The 16,133-nt window shown below is 35.4% G+C and overlaps 1 protein-coding gene across 18 annotated transcripts in view; it reads right to left on the bottom strand.

The window, feature by feature from the left end:
* The window catches only part of Ppfia2 (PPFI scaffold protein A2), a 465,396-nt gene that overhangs the window by 67,365 nt on the left and 381,898 nt on the right, over nucleotides 1–16,133 (bottom strand). For all 18 annotated transcript variants that reach the window (XM_076553855.1, XM_076553854.1, XM_076553860.1 and 15 more), the window contains 5 exons: nucleotides 15,584–15,719; nucleotides 12,775–12,995; nucleotides 8,454–8,691; nucleotides 4,503–4,532; nucleotides 486–616 (listed from right to left, as the gene is read on the bottom strand). In XM_076553855.1, coding sequence (XP_076409970.1) covers nucleotides 486–616; nucleotides 4,503–4,532; nucleotides 8,454–8,691; nucleotides 12,775–12,995; nucleotides 15,584–15,719 — 756 coding nt within the window. The remainder of the gene's footprint in view (nucleotides 1–485; nucleotides 617–4,502; nucleotides 4,533–8,453; nucleotides 8,692–12,774; nucleotides 12,996–15,583; nucleotides 15,720–16,133) is intronic.

Here is a 16,133-nt window from a genome sequence, read left to right as displayed (position 1 = left end):
CACATTGACTGGACAAAAAAAACCCAAAGATTATAACTGTGTTATCTTGTTAATTTTAAAAGTAAAATTTTGATACATTATTGAAAAATTTCACAAGAGATATGGAAAAAAGGAAAGCAGTGAAAGAGCGTGCTGGAGAATTATATTTCAAGTCAAATTATGTACATATTAATTTTATTTTTAATTACATGTATATGTATGAACATCTCTGGGTGAGTCCTGTGCACATGAGCGTAGGTGCCTGCAGAAGCCAGTAGAGGGCGTTGGATCCCTTGGAGGCCGAGTTATAGGCGTGGAGGAGCTGCCTGAAGTAGGTGCTGAGAAGCAATCTCTGGTCCTCTACCCACGCAGTTAGCACTCAATGATTGAGACTTCTCTTGAGTCTTATTTTCTATAAGTAACCTAACAGTTTATTTGACAGCAGTGATGGAAGAGGAAGAATTTGGGGAAGAAAATGTTTAATGCGCACCCTGCTTGAGTCTTACCTCCTGGCGTCATTGTGGTAGGAAGAAGGGAGCGTGTGAGTCATTCTGATGGCTCTGGGTGTTGGTGGAGGAGAAGTTTCACATTTGATTGTTGCCTTATCCTCCCGTCCATCCTCTTCCACCACAGCAATCTGGAAACAGGAGCAGTGCAATCAATTAGCTCATTATAGTTGCAGCTGAAACTGTGTCCAAGGAAGCATCACTAAGGTAAGGATACTAGAAAAATTGTAACACAACATATATGTCTTCCACAGGCAAGCTGTTATTATTAAGGATGTGATTTTCCTATCTATTTAAGAGCAAAGATAATATATCTTTACAAAAATGAGCTAATGACATAAAATATGGTTTAAGAGTAAAAATGCCATATATCAATAAAAAGCTATTCTCACCTTAGATGGATACACACATTTTTATTTTCAGGACTGCAAACTGGACACAGCACCTCTCACATTAGGCAAGCCTGCCTCTGAGCCACCTTGGCAGTCCCTGTAAATATGTTCTTTATGGGAGACCCCAAACAAATTTCATTGAGGAAAAGATGGTAGGCCTAGTAAGGCGTGACAAAGATACCCTTAAGCAGGTGTGTCAAAAAAAGGGGAGGACAACTTGGTAAGATATGATTTATCAAAGTACTTTAAATTAGTCAATATAATGAAATTTATACCAAGCATGTTTAAAATGTGCAGTGGGATTATAAGAAAAATATTTTTTCCCAGTGAGAAAAATGAAAGGTAAGAACATAATTCCTAAAAATTGTTCAATGTCACTCTGAGTAATGAGAAATTTTAAAAATATGTAAAAACCAAAAATCCAGAAAAGATGAGAGGCATGTTAGTAAAGAACAACGTTGTTCAGAATCCTGGAAAACTACTCCAAAAAAATCAGAGAAAGAAACAACAATGATGATTTTAAAAAAACTTGGCAAAAATCAGTGTTATCATTACATAACACAACATATATAGATCAAAGTTATGGAAAAATTGCTATGAATATATGATTCTGGAAATTCACATGAGAGGTTCTTAGGTAGCAACAGCATACACTTAAAGCTGTATTATACAGAACTACCTTACTTGTTTCTGTATCGAGTACACTGTGTATAGAGGTTGTTATATTTGATGAAGACTTGAAACTTAATGAAGTTTATTTTTAATCAATCCTTTCTCTCCTTGGCTTATATTATTACTCTTACAGTTCAGGGAGAGCCCTGAATATAATTCCTTCCCTCAATTCAGCCTCAGAGTCCTACCTGAAGAGTCTTTTTAATAACTGTTTTCAGCCTGGCTCCAGTGTGATGAGAAATTCAAAGATTTCTAAACCTGCATTTACTCTAAACTCTTTGAGAATAGTTCACACTCTGTACTAACTTATTAATAGTTTTACAGTTTTTTTACATGATCTGACCATAAGTCTTTTCTACAAATGTCCTTGGTAAGAGGACTCATTTCTGCGTCGCAATTTTCTTCCTGAAACATTGTCATAAAATACACCACCAGGCCGGGCGGTGGTGGCGCACGCCTTTAATCCCAGCACTCGGGAGGCAGAGCCAGGCGGATCGCTGTGAGTTCGAGGCCAGCCTGGGCTACCAAGTGAGCTCCAGGAAAGGCGCAAAACTACGCAGAGAAACCCTGTCTCGAAAAAAACCAAAAAAAAAAAAAAAAAAAAATACACCACCATGTGTCATCCATCTACAACCTTTCCAGTTTCAGCTCTCTAAAACACAAGACACAAACAGATCCTGGGCCTTGCGTTAGAAGGACTTTATAATCAGTTAATAAAATAAATATAATAATGCTTCTCTTAAAGCATTCTCCTGTTATGCAAATGAAGCCAAATATGTAACTATTTGCCCTGCCACACAGCAGGTTCTTCACCAGCGATTCTATCTCATGGCGTCTGTTGCAGTCACCACTTTTCCATGTGAAATCTTTCTGCCTGTCTTTTTTTTGGTAATAAGATGAAATTACTAAAACGTCATTTACTTAGATTTCTTTCTAAATTAATAATTGTAAGCCAGGCGGTGGTGGCACACACCTTTAATCCCAGCACTCGGGAGGCAGAACCAGGCAGATCTCTGTGAGTTCGAGGCCAGCCTGGGCTACAGAGTGAGATCCAGGACAGGCACCAAAACTACACAGACAAACCCTGTCTTGAAAAACCAAAAAAGAAAACAGGATAGTTTGATGCTGATGATTGACATTTTTGGATCTCTGGCCCTGTCTCGAAAAACCAAAATAATAATAATGATAATAATAATAATTGTATTAGATACTTTATAGCAGGTGGAGAAAGTTAAAAGTTGATGAACTATATAAGGTAAATTTGGTCACTTAGAGTCAATTGTTGAGTGTTAAGTTGACACCATAGTCATATATGTGTCCTATATCTATATATCTATACACATATATCATAGATGTTCATATGTACCATGTAGTTATATATAAATATTTGTTCCTATAGATAGGTCATAACTAAGTAAACAGAAAATAAATTTCTATCAATCTAATGTATAATCAATATCAATGTAGTTGTAACATAGTTTTCCTTGAGGAAATAAAGATATTTTCTGAATTCGTATATTAGAGATTTATTTATTTTTATTTCATGTATATGACCATTTTCTCTGGATATATGAATGTTCAGGAGCCTGCAGAGGCCAGAAGAGGTTATTAAATCCTCTTGAAATGGAGTTATGGGTGTTTTGAGCCACCATATAAGTGCTGAAAACCAAACTCCAGTCTTTAAGAGCATCAGGTGTTCTCAATGGGTGAGCTATCTCCACAGCCCCCGACCTTCTCATCTGGAAGACACTGTAAGTCAGAGTGCCTGCTGTGACTGAAATCTTTCCCATTTGACAGCCAATGACTGAATGCTTTGCTCTTCTCATTTATCAAATAAGATGGAACTTGTTGACTCTGAATTGAGTCCATTGTCTCTCACATTGCATTCATGTTAGATTGAGTGTCTTGATTTTGTCTCATAATCAAGAAAATGGTCAATGTTTTCAGTCAACTTGTTTTTTCTATATAAATTCACTCACTCATCCATTTATTCTCTCTCTCCCCCTCCCCCCTGTGTGTGTGTGTATGTGTGTGTATGTGTGTGTGTGTGTGTGGGGGGGTCTTGGGTGTACCACGGTGTGCATGTGAGCATCAAATGACAACTTGCATGAATTTATTCTTTGTTCTCTCCTTCTTCCGTGTGAGTTCTGGTTTCTTCAGCTTTAGTAGTAAATACCTATTCTTTCTGGGCTTCTAGTTGTGCTCCTGACATCTGGAGACTGTTTTCTTTCAAGGCTAACTAATATGTAGAGACAGTAAACTCCTCTGTAAGTAATCTTATATGAAAACCGATCAACTCGGAGATTCTGCTGGAAATCATTGTCCTTGGCAGATGTCTATTCTCCTGTTGTAGTGATATTCAGCCTCAATTTGCCCAGGGCCATACGTTAGACACCTCATGCCACCTGATCTCATTCTATCAATCCTAAACTTGCCTAACCTGTCTTTTCTTCATTCGCTGTAAGAGACCTCAAAATGACTCCTAGCAGCTACGTTTTGTCTTGCTCATGCCTCTTGGCTACCCTCTGCTTTCTCAGGGAATTTTCCCTCTTCTTTTCAATCTGGTAAAGAACTGTTTCATTTTCCTTGATATCCGTAGCAAGATCTTCTGGCTCATCATCACTGAGTAATAATAAATCTGACATTAAAAGCAATGCATGGTGAAAAATACTGAAAACAGCCAGCGCTGTTCTAATATTGATCTTATGATATCACACTCTGCCAAGTTGACGATATAAGTTAATTCTCATAATGGAATCTTTGCCTAGAAACCAGAAACAATAATGTTTTTAAAATATTTGCTCTTATGATCATATGTTAAAACTCAGTAACACATAAACGCATCAATATTTATATGGTATGTTAATAAAACAATTTTGACAATAGTATTTTAGCTGCTTTATAGCAAGAAAAGATACTCAAGTGATAAACATGTAGAAGTTATTTACAGTACCTTTCTCCGATGTTTCCTTAGATCACTTGGCTGAAATGGGCAGTAATAAAAGAAACATAAAAAATTACTAATTAATGATTACCATTTGATAATATTACAGTTTGGCTATTATCTATAACTTGGCTATCATTTTTCTTCTTTCCATTCTTTCCTGAATATATACCATTAATCATCCTAATAATGAATATATAATATTCAAACAATTTCCAAAAAGATTATTTTTCCTCCAACATTGTATGTAGGTTAAAGAACATCTAACTAAAGATCTTTATAAAAACAGTGAGGTTGGTTAATAGAGTTTTATTGAGTAGTAAAGACTTTCTGGATTACATATATTACTTTTCTGGCATGGATATTAATATTGCTGTTTTCTTTTCAAGGATTGTCTAATGCACTAAAATCTCACACCTAAATTATCATAAATATTGTATTATTATGAGGTTGATAGAATATAAGAAGCAGATAAAAGGAAGTAGCAGGGAGTTGGGAAAAGAGAGCAGAGGAAGGGGTGATGGAGGAAATAACTAGCACAAGGATGTTCGAAGACATTATGTCAAAACATAGAATTCCATAAGTTACTGAAATATGTATACATATTCCTATGAATAGTTTACAGATGAGATAATACTCTTCCTTGAAGCCATAAGCTACCAAGTAAAACTCATTGCAAGGTATGGGATACCTCCTTTTGTGTTGTTGGTTGGTGATGTCCTGGAGACATCCAGAAGTATACAGATCATTGCCATTGCTGTTCTCTGAAAACCAGAACTTGATGATAAGAGCCTATTGCTCAAGACACCACACATTTTGGTCACAAGACTTGGAGTAATCAGGTTGGTACTAACAGGAAGCTTCCTCCCTTCTGTCTAGCTGAGTATAAGAAAGTGCTGTTTACCTTGCTGTAAGGCAGTCTTACCCATTTGAGAACTCTGTGAGCTACAATAATGATGGGATGATAGGTTTTGTCTAATTATACAATAGTGACACAATGTTATAGGGGTCACCAACCACTTTTTGATTCTGTTCAGGCCTGCTGAGCAGGATGAAATGCATGCCTGGTACTGTAAGACTGGCCAAGAAGCTGTGGTTGGACCCTGGGGTAAACCCACTACTATTATTCTGGTAGGTAAACACAGTATTATACTACCTCCCAATTCTGTATCTCTATATTCATAGATTGCCACAACTCTCAGACATAGTAGAGATTTTTCTTTGTTCACCAGATGGTTGGTAATGCAGAAACTCACAAGTGGCCAATATACAGAGAGCAAATGTCAGGGGAGTGCTCAGCCACAAAGGTGACATCTATATCATCTCTCCCACAAGACTCTGGGGCTATAGAGGAAGAGGTAGCTAAAAGATGAAAAAAGCCTGGCTGGGGTTGGGGAGAGCTGGAGCAAAACTGTCTTCTGGATATGCAAAGATTGCTGTACTCATGAGTTTGGTTGCCTGCAAAAGACTTGCACAAGATTAAGCCAAAAGGAGTGGATCATGAGCTATCACTCCAGAGGAGCAATGGACAGTAATGCCTTTGGGGGAGTGTGAACCAGTTTTCTAAAGAGTGTTGTCCTTGTAGGTCAAACACAGTCCAATGGATGACACCATTTCTGTGGATATATGGGCATCACAAATGGGTTTTGGCAGGTTGTTACAAAAAAAGAAAGATAAAAGTTGGCAGGGGGTTTTGGAGGTGGTGTGTGGACATGGGAGTAGGTTAGGGAATATGTGAGGAGTCAAAATGATCAAAATATATTACATGAAATTCTTAACAATTGATAAAATATTTTGTCGATAATTATAATATCAATATAATATGGGCATTAAGAATATATATATATATATATATATATATATATATATATATATATATATATATATATATTGGTTTTTCGAGACAGGGTTTCTCTGTGTAGCTTTGCGCCTTTCCTGGGACTCACTTGGTAGCCCAGGCTGGCCTCAAACTCACAGAGATCCGCCTGGCTCTGCCTCCCGAGTGCTGGGATTAAAGGCGTGCGCCACCACCGCCCGGCTTAAGAATATATTTTAAAGAGAAAACACTTTGCCATAAAAGTATAAGTAAATAAGAACATCACAGATATTGCTAAAGTACAATTGATGTAAACACTACTTAAATTGTGCTCTTTGTACCAAGATTCTTACTGTAGCATTGGAAATAACTTGTACATCCTTATTACATTTGAAGCTAAGGCTGAGATGTCAATAGTTTTAGTTACTAAGATTAGAGGAATGTTCTGTAGATTTTCTAGTAAGCAGAGAATGATGTGTGTAAGTGCATTTAATGAGTATAACTCAATGCATCGACCAAAACTTAGAGCTGCATTGTGTTGAGATGAATTCTGATTAGTTAATTGTTTTTCTGATTGGTTGGCTTTTTATGTATTTTAAAAATATTTTAGATATCAAGTCTCCTATGAGCACAAAGGAAGTTTGAAATACTTGAAAGAGGCAATGTTTTAGTTCCTTTATTTTATGTAGACTTCGTTGCTTTAGACATTTCCTAACTATAGAATTTGAATATAAGCAATGTTCCAAATCCGTAGATAGTTTTGTTTCAGTTCCCAATCAAAATAATATCTAAATTCTCCATATAAAGTAAGTTTCATGATGGTGAACTAAAACCTTTGAGCATACAATAAAATTTCATTTACTTATATGACTGTTTTTCCTATGGTGAGAAATATGTATGTATCTCTATACACATGCAAATTGGACTCAGAATCATACATGTATTTATATAAATTAACTATAAATTAAAATATTTCAAAATTATTAACTTATTGTACATTATTTAAGAACAATTACTGTTAAATTTAGACATTGAAATGAACTTCTATTCAGATGGGGGTTCATACACACATATTCAAGGGCAGTATATAATTTCATAGTCAATTCGAGGTCTTCTGGGCATAAATGCTACATATAATTCAGATGAATCTATGGTATCATTAATGTTTCTCCATTTTGTTATAGCTAGGTGGATTTTACAGTGTGTATCATCTATTTCTAGTTCAATTAGTTTCTGTCACTAAACTGTTCTATTTTAGTTGGAATTTTATAATTTTAATCTTCATCAAAGAAACGGTATTCTACCTCATTTTTGCAAAGTTTTTAATTTATTCAACTAATATCAAGAACAAAACATTATATAATTTTGTAGTTAAGCAAATTTTAGGAAAACTCAGCTCCATTTTAGCAAAGGCAGTTTATCCCTGCTTTCAAAGCGTTAGTTATCTCTTCCCTTAAACGGAGAAAGTGTTCTCTTAGCTCATGCTGTGATGGGCAGTAAACGACCACACCTTGTAGAATGCAGGAGTCAGTCCAGTGAAATTGACGAGAGGATATATATATTACTTTTAATATGTGGACTGAATCCTTCCAGTTCTTTCTAGTGCACTTCCTGACTTAAATATCCAAATGTAACAATAAATGAAAAAAAATCAAAAAGGAAATGTGAAAGTGTTTATATGAAATATTAAAAGAAACATTGAATAAGTGATGCCGCTGTTTTGGCAGCTTTTCTAGAAATTATATACTGCAAAATTGTACATTTTTATCTCTCTTTATTACAGTACATAATTGTTGCTATTAGCTGTATTTTTCAAAGGTACTGATGTATTCCTCGTCTGCTAAAAGACACTTGGTGGTTTTAGTCACTCAAATTTCTGATGTGTATTTAGACTTCTGCCTTCCGAGTGACTTTGAGATAGTTTTCTCACAGTTAAGGGCTACTGTTCCCTCAATCCATCATGTGATTAATGAATGATGGTCACTAGTAACTACCACAAACGGCTGTAGTGGTAAACAAATTTACAAGTTATTTACATGTGTAAAGAGACAATAAAAAGCACAGAAAACCAGATGAGAGGAAATATTCTGTAGCTAAAGAACGAGTAACAACAAGTCAAGTTGCTCTGGATACGTAATCATTACCAGAGTCATGACTCCCATGCGGTCCATTTCCCTAGCAGGGCTTCTTGGCGTGAGCTTTGGCGTTGAGTGTCCACTAGGGGGAGAAGAGCTGGCCAACGATGAAGCTGTAACAGAGGCAGTGATGGAGGTACCAGGATGGACCCTTGCCAAATTCAGGCCTTCCAAGCTTACGCTAGCCACTCTATTCTCGATTTCTTCGGCACGCAGTTCTGTAGATTCCTTCTCTTCTTGAATTAGCCTAGAAGATATAATTAATTTTTGTTTCCATTATGAGATTGCTACTGGCAATTGGATTTCTCCTAATAAATTACTCTGATTAATACTGTGAAATTTTGCCTCAAATCTAGCATTTCCGTTTCCTTTTGCAGTTGTACAACTTTAAACTGCATAGAATTACTAGTTATGTTGAGAAACATGTGTGTTTTTTTTCTTTAAAATTATTATGGTGTATTCTTGGAATTTGAAGTTTGACATCTTTAGTTGCACAATGAAAATATCTACATCAACAATCCCTTGTGTATATAATGTGCAATTATAAAACATTTTCAATTGTACTATGAAATAACTTGTAATTTAAACACAACTTCTATATGTTTCATTGGCTATGAATTAAAAAACAAACAAACAAAACAATAATGAAGCCAGGCACGGTGGTATGTGCCTATAATCCCACTTCTGAGAAGATAGAGAAATGTGGCATAATAATGAAGTTAAAGCCAGCTTGCCTGGCAAGAAGTTTCAGGAGGGTCCAGATATAGATATTCTCTCTCTCTCTCTCTCTCTCTCTCTCTCTCTTCTCTCTCTCTCTCTCTCTCTCTCTCTCTCCCTCCCTCCCTCCCTCCCTCCCTCCCTCCCTCCCTCCCTCCCTCTCTCTCTCTCTCTCTCTCTCTCTCCCTCCCTCTCTCTCTCTCTCTCTCTCTCTCTCTCTCTCTCTCTCTCTCTCTCTCCTCTCCCTCTCCCTCTCCCTCTCTTTCTAGCTCTCATACACACAAATCTAGAATATAAAAAGATGAATAGACTATTCAAGCTATGGCATTAAATTAAAATATATCTTCCACATATGTTAAGTCTTTCATATTTAAGGAATGTACATGAATTAGAAAAGTTTTCCATGTATTTCCTAAATATAGGAAGAAATTTTCATTATCAATCTGATTGGCCAAGAACTTCAATATATATGTGTGAAAATTTTAACTTATAGATATAAGTAATAGTAATTCATTTTCCAAAGAAATCCACATAAAACCTAAGTCCAATTTGAAATATATTGGAGTAAAATCTAAAAATTAATTCATTGACTAATCCAATTGTTTATGAACTGAAATACAAATTTGCAGATATTTAACCTTCAGATAGAATGAATATTAATTACTTCTTTGAAATTTATTTTTATTTTATGAGTGTGAGTACATCTATGCAGGATGTCCATACTTGGTGCCTGTGGAGTCCAGAGGAGGGTATCAGATCCCCTGGAACTGCAGTTTCAGTTAGCTCTAAACCATTATGTGGGTGCTGGGAATCAAACCCAGGGCCACTGGGAGAACAGTAGATGACCATAGCCAAAGATCCCTAATTAATTTTCAAAAGAAATGTATGTCAAGCTGGGTTTCACTTTGAAATAATGTAGGGCCAAATTGCAAGACAAGTCTCAGGCCCCAATGAATACAGCAGATCAATTTTCAAGTATAAAAGCAATCGTCTTTTCATGAGATAGTTACTGAAAGAATTTAATATTTGTTACTAAGAATAGAAGTATCCGCATTAGATTATGCCATTATTTAAAGAAATAATTAATTTTCAAATCCCTAGTTCTGCCAGGGAAGTACAAATATACTGCTGTTAGTATATGCTCTGCAACGGACAGATATCCCAAAGAAGCCTGGATCCATGGGCTGTCACTGTATTTTCAGATGAAAACTTTAGGAAGTCATAAGGGTGAGACCTGAATTTGATAGAGTTAATTACTCTTCTGCTCTCTTTCTTTTGTCTCATTTCTCTCTCTATCTTCCTGCCACTTAGCCTTTCCCACAAGCTGGGAAAAGAGCCCTCACTAGACACTAAACCCCGCCAGAATCTTACCCTTGAATTTCATGTTCTCCCAGACCATGAAGAAATAAAATTTTATATGTGCTTACACAGCCTGCACCGTTTGATATATAATAGCCCAGGCCAACTAATACATGCTTCATTGATATTAAATGAAAAGAAATTATGCTTTTAAAATGATATTAAACACCAATAAAATTACAAGAAATTAGTATATTTTCCTCTAGTATTAGTATTTTCTGTACATTTCATTGCCTTTTGTGGTAGGTACCATTGTTAATATCATTATTATTTGAAGCAACAGTAGCTCACAAAGGTGATGCAATCACCAGAATACAGGTATCTAAATATGCATTAGAAATATGAATGATCTAAACCATTAAATAAGCAACCTTTGACTTACTGGACAGATATTTTCTAAGCCACAAAGAATAATGAAAACATGAAAATTTCAGGTAAATGGTTGAAACGAGAACACATTATATTGAGTGAAATAACCCCAACCCTGAAAGATAAGCAATGCATGTACTTTCTAACTTGTGAATCTTAATTCCAAACCTTTAGATGTGAGTATATAACATGGAGCAACCACAGATACCAGAAAAATGAAGAGGGACACTAAAGGAAATGAGAAGAGTTGTTGGGGAGAGTTACCTGGGAAGAGGGGAGGGAGAGCAACACACAGAGAGGAAGGAAGTTGGAATAATAGCACCTAGGATGTTCTGAAATCCATTGGGAATCACCTTATTTTTGCTTAAACATGTGTTGTGTGTGTGTGTAAAATTAAAAAAAAAAAAGTTAGGCCACTCAGAGTAACAGTGATCCCTCCAAAAGTCATAGACTATGAAAAAAAAAAATAAAGTTTGGGAAACCCTTTTTTCGAGTTGTTGGCCAGGAGCCAACAGAAACTCAAAACAATGTAAGCTTTTGCCAATGTTTTTGCAAACAATTTGGACAGAGTGCTTGAATGAACTGAGCTGGAACTGATCTTGAAGACTCTTCCCTGGTAGCTCCCACAGTCCCAGAATGAGCTACTCAAACTGCCAAGGGAGAAATCAATCAATAGTTCTATCCAGCTGGAACACCTATAAACAACAATGATTAGAAAGTCAAGATATCTCAAGAGGTGTAACAGCCGTCTATTTGAACTTAAGATTCTCTCAATAGGAGGGAATTTATGTCTGGTATTGTAAACCTGTTCCCAAAACCAATAGCTAGTGAGAACCTCGACCCTAGAGGACAGCCTGCTATCTACTTTCCTAAAACAGTGTAATGTCTAACTGCATTCTAAGTACATTCCTTAGACACACAGCTAAGTATAGCTCTTTCTCCTCATCAGTGTTGCTTAATGGGGGCCATTACAGAGAGCCACAACTACTCCAAATGCAGAGGAAAACTAACTATGGGTTTCACAGACCCAATTGATATATGTACAGTACAACCCCTTCATCTAAGGCTCAGGAAGCATCATGGATGAGAGGAGGAAATATTCTAAGAGCCAGAGAACAAGGATTCTGTAAATGACAGTGAAGTTGCATCAATGAAACCTCAAAAATATGATTCCTTAAATAAGATCCAAAAAATGGCAATACCAATTGAGTCACCAAAGGGTATAGGAGAAATATCACAAGATCCCAATCCTAGATGAAGGGCTACAGGAAACTAATATTTGCTGAGAGAAAGTGATTCAGTGTTCTTCAGGGACTAGTTTTCCAATAAATTATCGAATCCCAACTAGTCATCTCTACACACACACACACACACACACACACACACACACGCACGCACGCACGCACGCACGCATGCACGCACGCACGCATGCATACACATATACATTCATAAACACACACATATTTAAATGAGCCACACTAAATGAACTCATCAGGTTATAGTTATAGATCTGTCTCTCTATATATTCATATATCAAAATTAATAAATAACCTATGAAATTGAGAAGGAGTGGAATTGACAGAGGAAGAGCTAAAGGGAGGAAGGAAAGAGAGGAAATGATATAAATACAGTACTAATATGTAAAATTCTCTAAAATATAAAATTATTCTTTCACATAGTCCTCAACATCATTAGTCTGTATGTTTCCATATATTCTTTGAAGAGAGTGCATCTTGTAAGAAGGCACATTCTCAAACAGCAGGCATGAGGGAGACGGATATTCTGTGGGCCTAACAAGGCACCAGGAGATGCCAAGCCCCACAGGTTGAGAAACGTATTTTAAGTACAAAGGTTTTCTAAGCTCTTGAAACCATCCTATTGATACCTTATTTCTTTGTTGATGGCATCCAATTGTTCTTGAAGCATCATAGCTAGAGTCTGGGCATCGGAATGGCCACTTGGAGAGAGAAGATCCATTGAGCTAAAAATGGTTTCTCTGTCATCATCATCAATATCGGATATTTCAGTGTCACTCTCAAATGGGTGGCTGCCTAGGACTCCAATTTGCTGAGTTCTGTTCCATTCATGATCCCCCAGAGATTTCACCTGAGTGACAAGTGAGCAAATCAGTAACTCGATTTAAAACAATGAATTTGAAAACTGATAACCACAGCGGCAACACCAAGACAAGCATGCATGCCTTAACAGTTGCTCGGTCAAATGCAGACCAAGTAGCAATATTTTAATCTAATAGTTCAATAAAATATTGCCCTGATATCTTATGAGATAGTGGCTCTCAACTGTTCCCTTGAATCAATACTTTAGAAGGAGCAGTGATGATAAATTTTCAGGTGATTCATTTTCAATCAGCTTTCAAGGTGGTGATTATTTCAAAGCTCTTGTGTTTGCAACACTTCCCCCTGCCCAGATTTCCAAATATAACAGACTTCGCTTAAACTTAAGCATTGTTATTTCTTATAGTAGTTAGTCATACCTGCACATGAAAAGATGAGCACATAAAAATGAACAGATAGCATAGGGCATAATAATCATCTTCTCAAAATTCACTTAATAGATTTGAATAAAATATTACTTCCAGTATTGAAAAACAACATAATTCCATGTCTCATTAAACTTTTGAAGCAAACATGATAGTTTTAATGGTTTATGTTTTTTTTAGTTAACAAATATTCTTCTGAGAGTTTTGAGTAACCAACAGATCAATTGTTTTGCCAACTGTGTTCTCAATAGACAGGCCCTAAAATTTTATGCTCTAAATATAATTAACTTTACTGCTATGGTCATTCAAAATTAGTTATGTGGGAGAAGAAATTACATTTTGTGGGATATTGAATTAATGACTAAAGGTCTGAAGTAGTATTTGTGCTACTAGTTATTTTGGTACCAAAGAACACAAATTTATTTCTCTCAAAGTAAGAAGAAAAGAACTGATACTATTTTGTTTTTATTTGTTTGTTTGTATTTTCTGTTTCCCACAAATGTTGGATGCTACTGTGATAGATTAATTTACATGTGACCTATTGATACCAATTATCAACCAAAAGCATTAAGAGCCTGTTAATGAAAAAGAAGAACAATATTTTGAATATGTATAAATGGTTGTCTGAACAAAATATACTTAGGGCACAGAGGAATTGTGCCACTTCTGTATACAGCTGCATTGATTAAACAAAAATCTGACTTAAAAGTTTATTAATTCACTGAATCTGAGAGATAGGTTTGTCTCAAGAAGGCCTGCATAGGGACAGCACCAGCTGACATTTCAACATGGGTTAGGGAGATCCCACAAGGTCCCACCCCTGGATGGAGAGTTCCATGCAAATAGTGGCTGCTGAGAGAGAATCAGTCTTCACTTGGTACAAGCCTTCTGGCAATTTTTCCAATCCCAGGAGGTCAGCCCTAGACACATACACACAACTCAGGGGGTTATAGTTGTAAATATGTATGTATATGCATATATCAATAATAATTAAGAAGCTATGAATTTGAGAAAGTGGAAGTGGTACAGAAGGAGTTGAAGAAAGAGAAGGAAGAGGAAATTTTACATAAATACATTACTCATATCTGAAAGTCTCAAAAAAAGTATTCTTTTATACTGTCCTTAACATATTCTATATGTTTAATGTATGTCCTGTAACTAGGTTGACATAACGTAAGTTATACTCTTGGTCTCTTGTAATATGGAATGATGGACTCAAGAGGCTGTTTTGAATATACATACATACCTATGTAGCAATAATAATTAAAGAAGAAGCCATACATTTGAGAAGGAGTAGGGAATATAGGAAGAGTTAGACAGGGAGAGGCAGTGGTGAACATGATGTAAATATTGTATGCACATATGATATTTTAAAAGTTAAATATGAAAAGTTACTGATTAAAAGGACAGAGTCATAGTTTATCTTGAACAGGTCTTCCCAGGCACTTTTTAAACAACTGTACGTACTGTTGAAATGGTATTTTAAAATAGCAACTTTTAACAAAACATTTTCATAATTTTAGGTAAAAATACATCAGTACTCAAGAATTCAACCACTCTAAATATCCATTTGCTTGGCAATTAAAATAATAATATAATAGCATAATAAATAATATAATAAATAATAAATAATAAATAATATAATAAATTTAATATATAATATAATATAATGATAATATTATATTATATTATCATTATATTATATTATATAATGTTGATAATTTTGGTTGATAATTGGTATTGATTTTATATAATATTGATATTATATAATATCATTAAATAATATAATATAATAATACAATACAATAATATAATACAATACAATATAATATAATACAATATAGTGGTTAAAACATGGTATCTCTCATTACCTACCTACATCTAACTCCAATTTTGAATCAATCAGTGTGCTAGCTCTGTACTGTGGAACACTGAAATCTTTCTTTGCCTAAATCTTAAAATTCCTGAAATTATTACACAAATTTGCACACAATTAATAGTGACAAATATATAAATAAATAGGAAAACTCCAGTACATATTAGATGCCTTACATTAGTTAACTTTACAATATGTCATTTTTTTTAATCCTCAAAAATTGATGCTGGTATTTGGCATTCTCTTCTACTATAAATTCTATCTAGAATAGCATCGTATATTTAGCTACAATGACTAACATCGGAAGAAGACATTCACCTTTGGCTCATCTCTTCGCACACCCATACGGCCTCTCCTTGGCCTCCGGATTACTTTAGTGGTTCTGTAATCAGACTGGCTGTCCACGAGAGAACCAACTGAATATCGCAACTCAGTCGATGTGTCTAGGTGCGTTCTGGAAAACAGAAGAAATATCGAGTCTCACAAATTAAATTTACCATAGCCTGCTTCTAAATTGTCAATAAGGCAGAATCTCTCAAGCAGATGAATCTCAAGAAAGAAAGAATGTGTTATTCTTGTTATGCTCTTGGATGTGTGTGTGTGTGTGTGTGTGTGTGTGTGTGTGTGTGTGTGTGTGTCAGATGATGCAGTAAATTTTTCATTCTTGAAGGTAAGGTACATTTTCTCATTTTTAGACTACATTTATAACCTTGTTGCTTCTTATGATTCTCAATGTTGTTCTATAATGAAACATGTCAACATTAATAGTCAAGGTCGACTGATTTAAATTCTAGACATTCTGTGTGTTTTTTCTCATTTGTCTATATCTTAATATTTACCATTTATTGCTATATATATTTATTTTATA

The sequence above is a fragment of the Peromyscus maniculatus genome, chromosome 18 (assembly GCF_049852395.1).
Source record: "Peromyscus maniculatus bairdii isolate BWxNUB_F1_BW_parent chromosome 18, HU_Pman_BW_mat_3.1, whole genome shotgun sequence".
NCBI classification, from domain to species: Eukaryota; Metazoa; Chordata; class Mammalia; order Rodentia; family Cricetidae; genus Peromyscus; species Peromyscus maniculatus.
The sequence above is the reverse complement of the archived record's forward strand: the minus strand, read 5'-3'. Positions and strand labels throughout refer to the sequence as shown.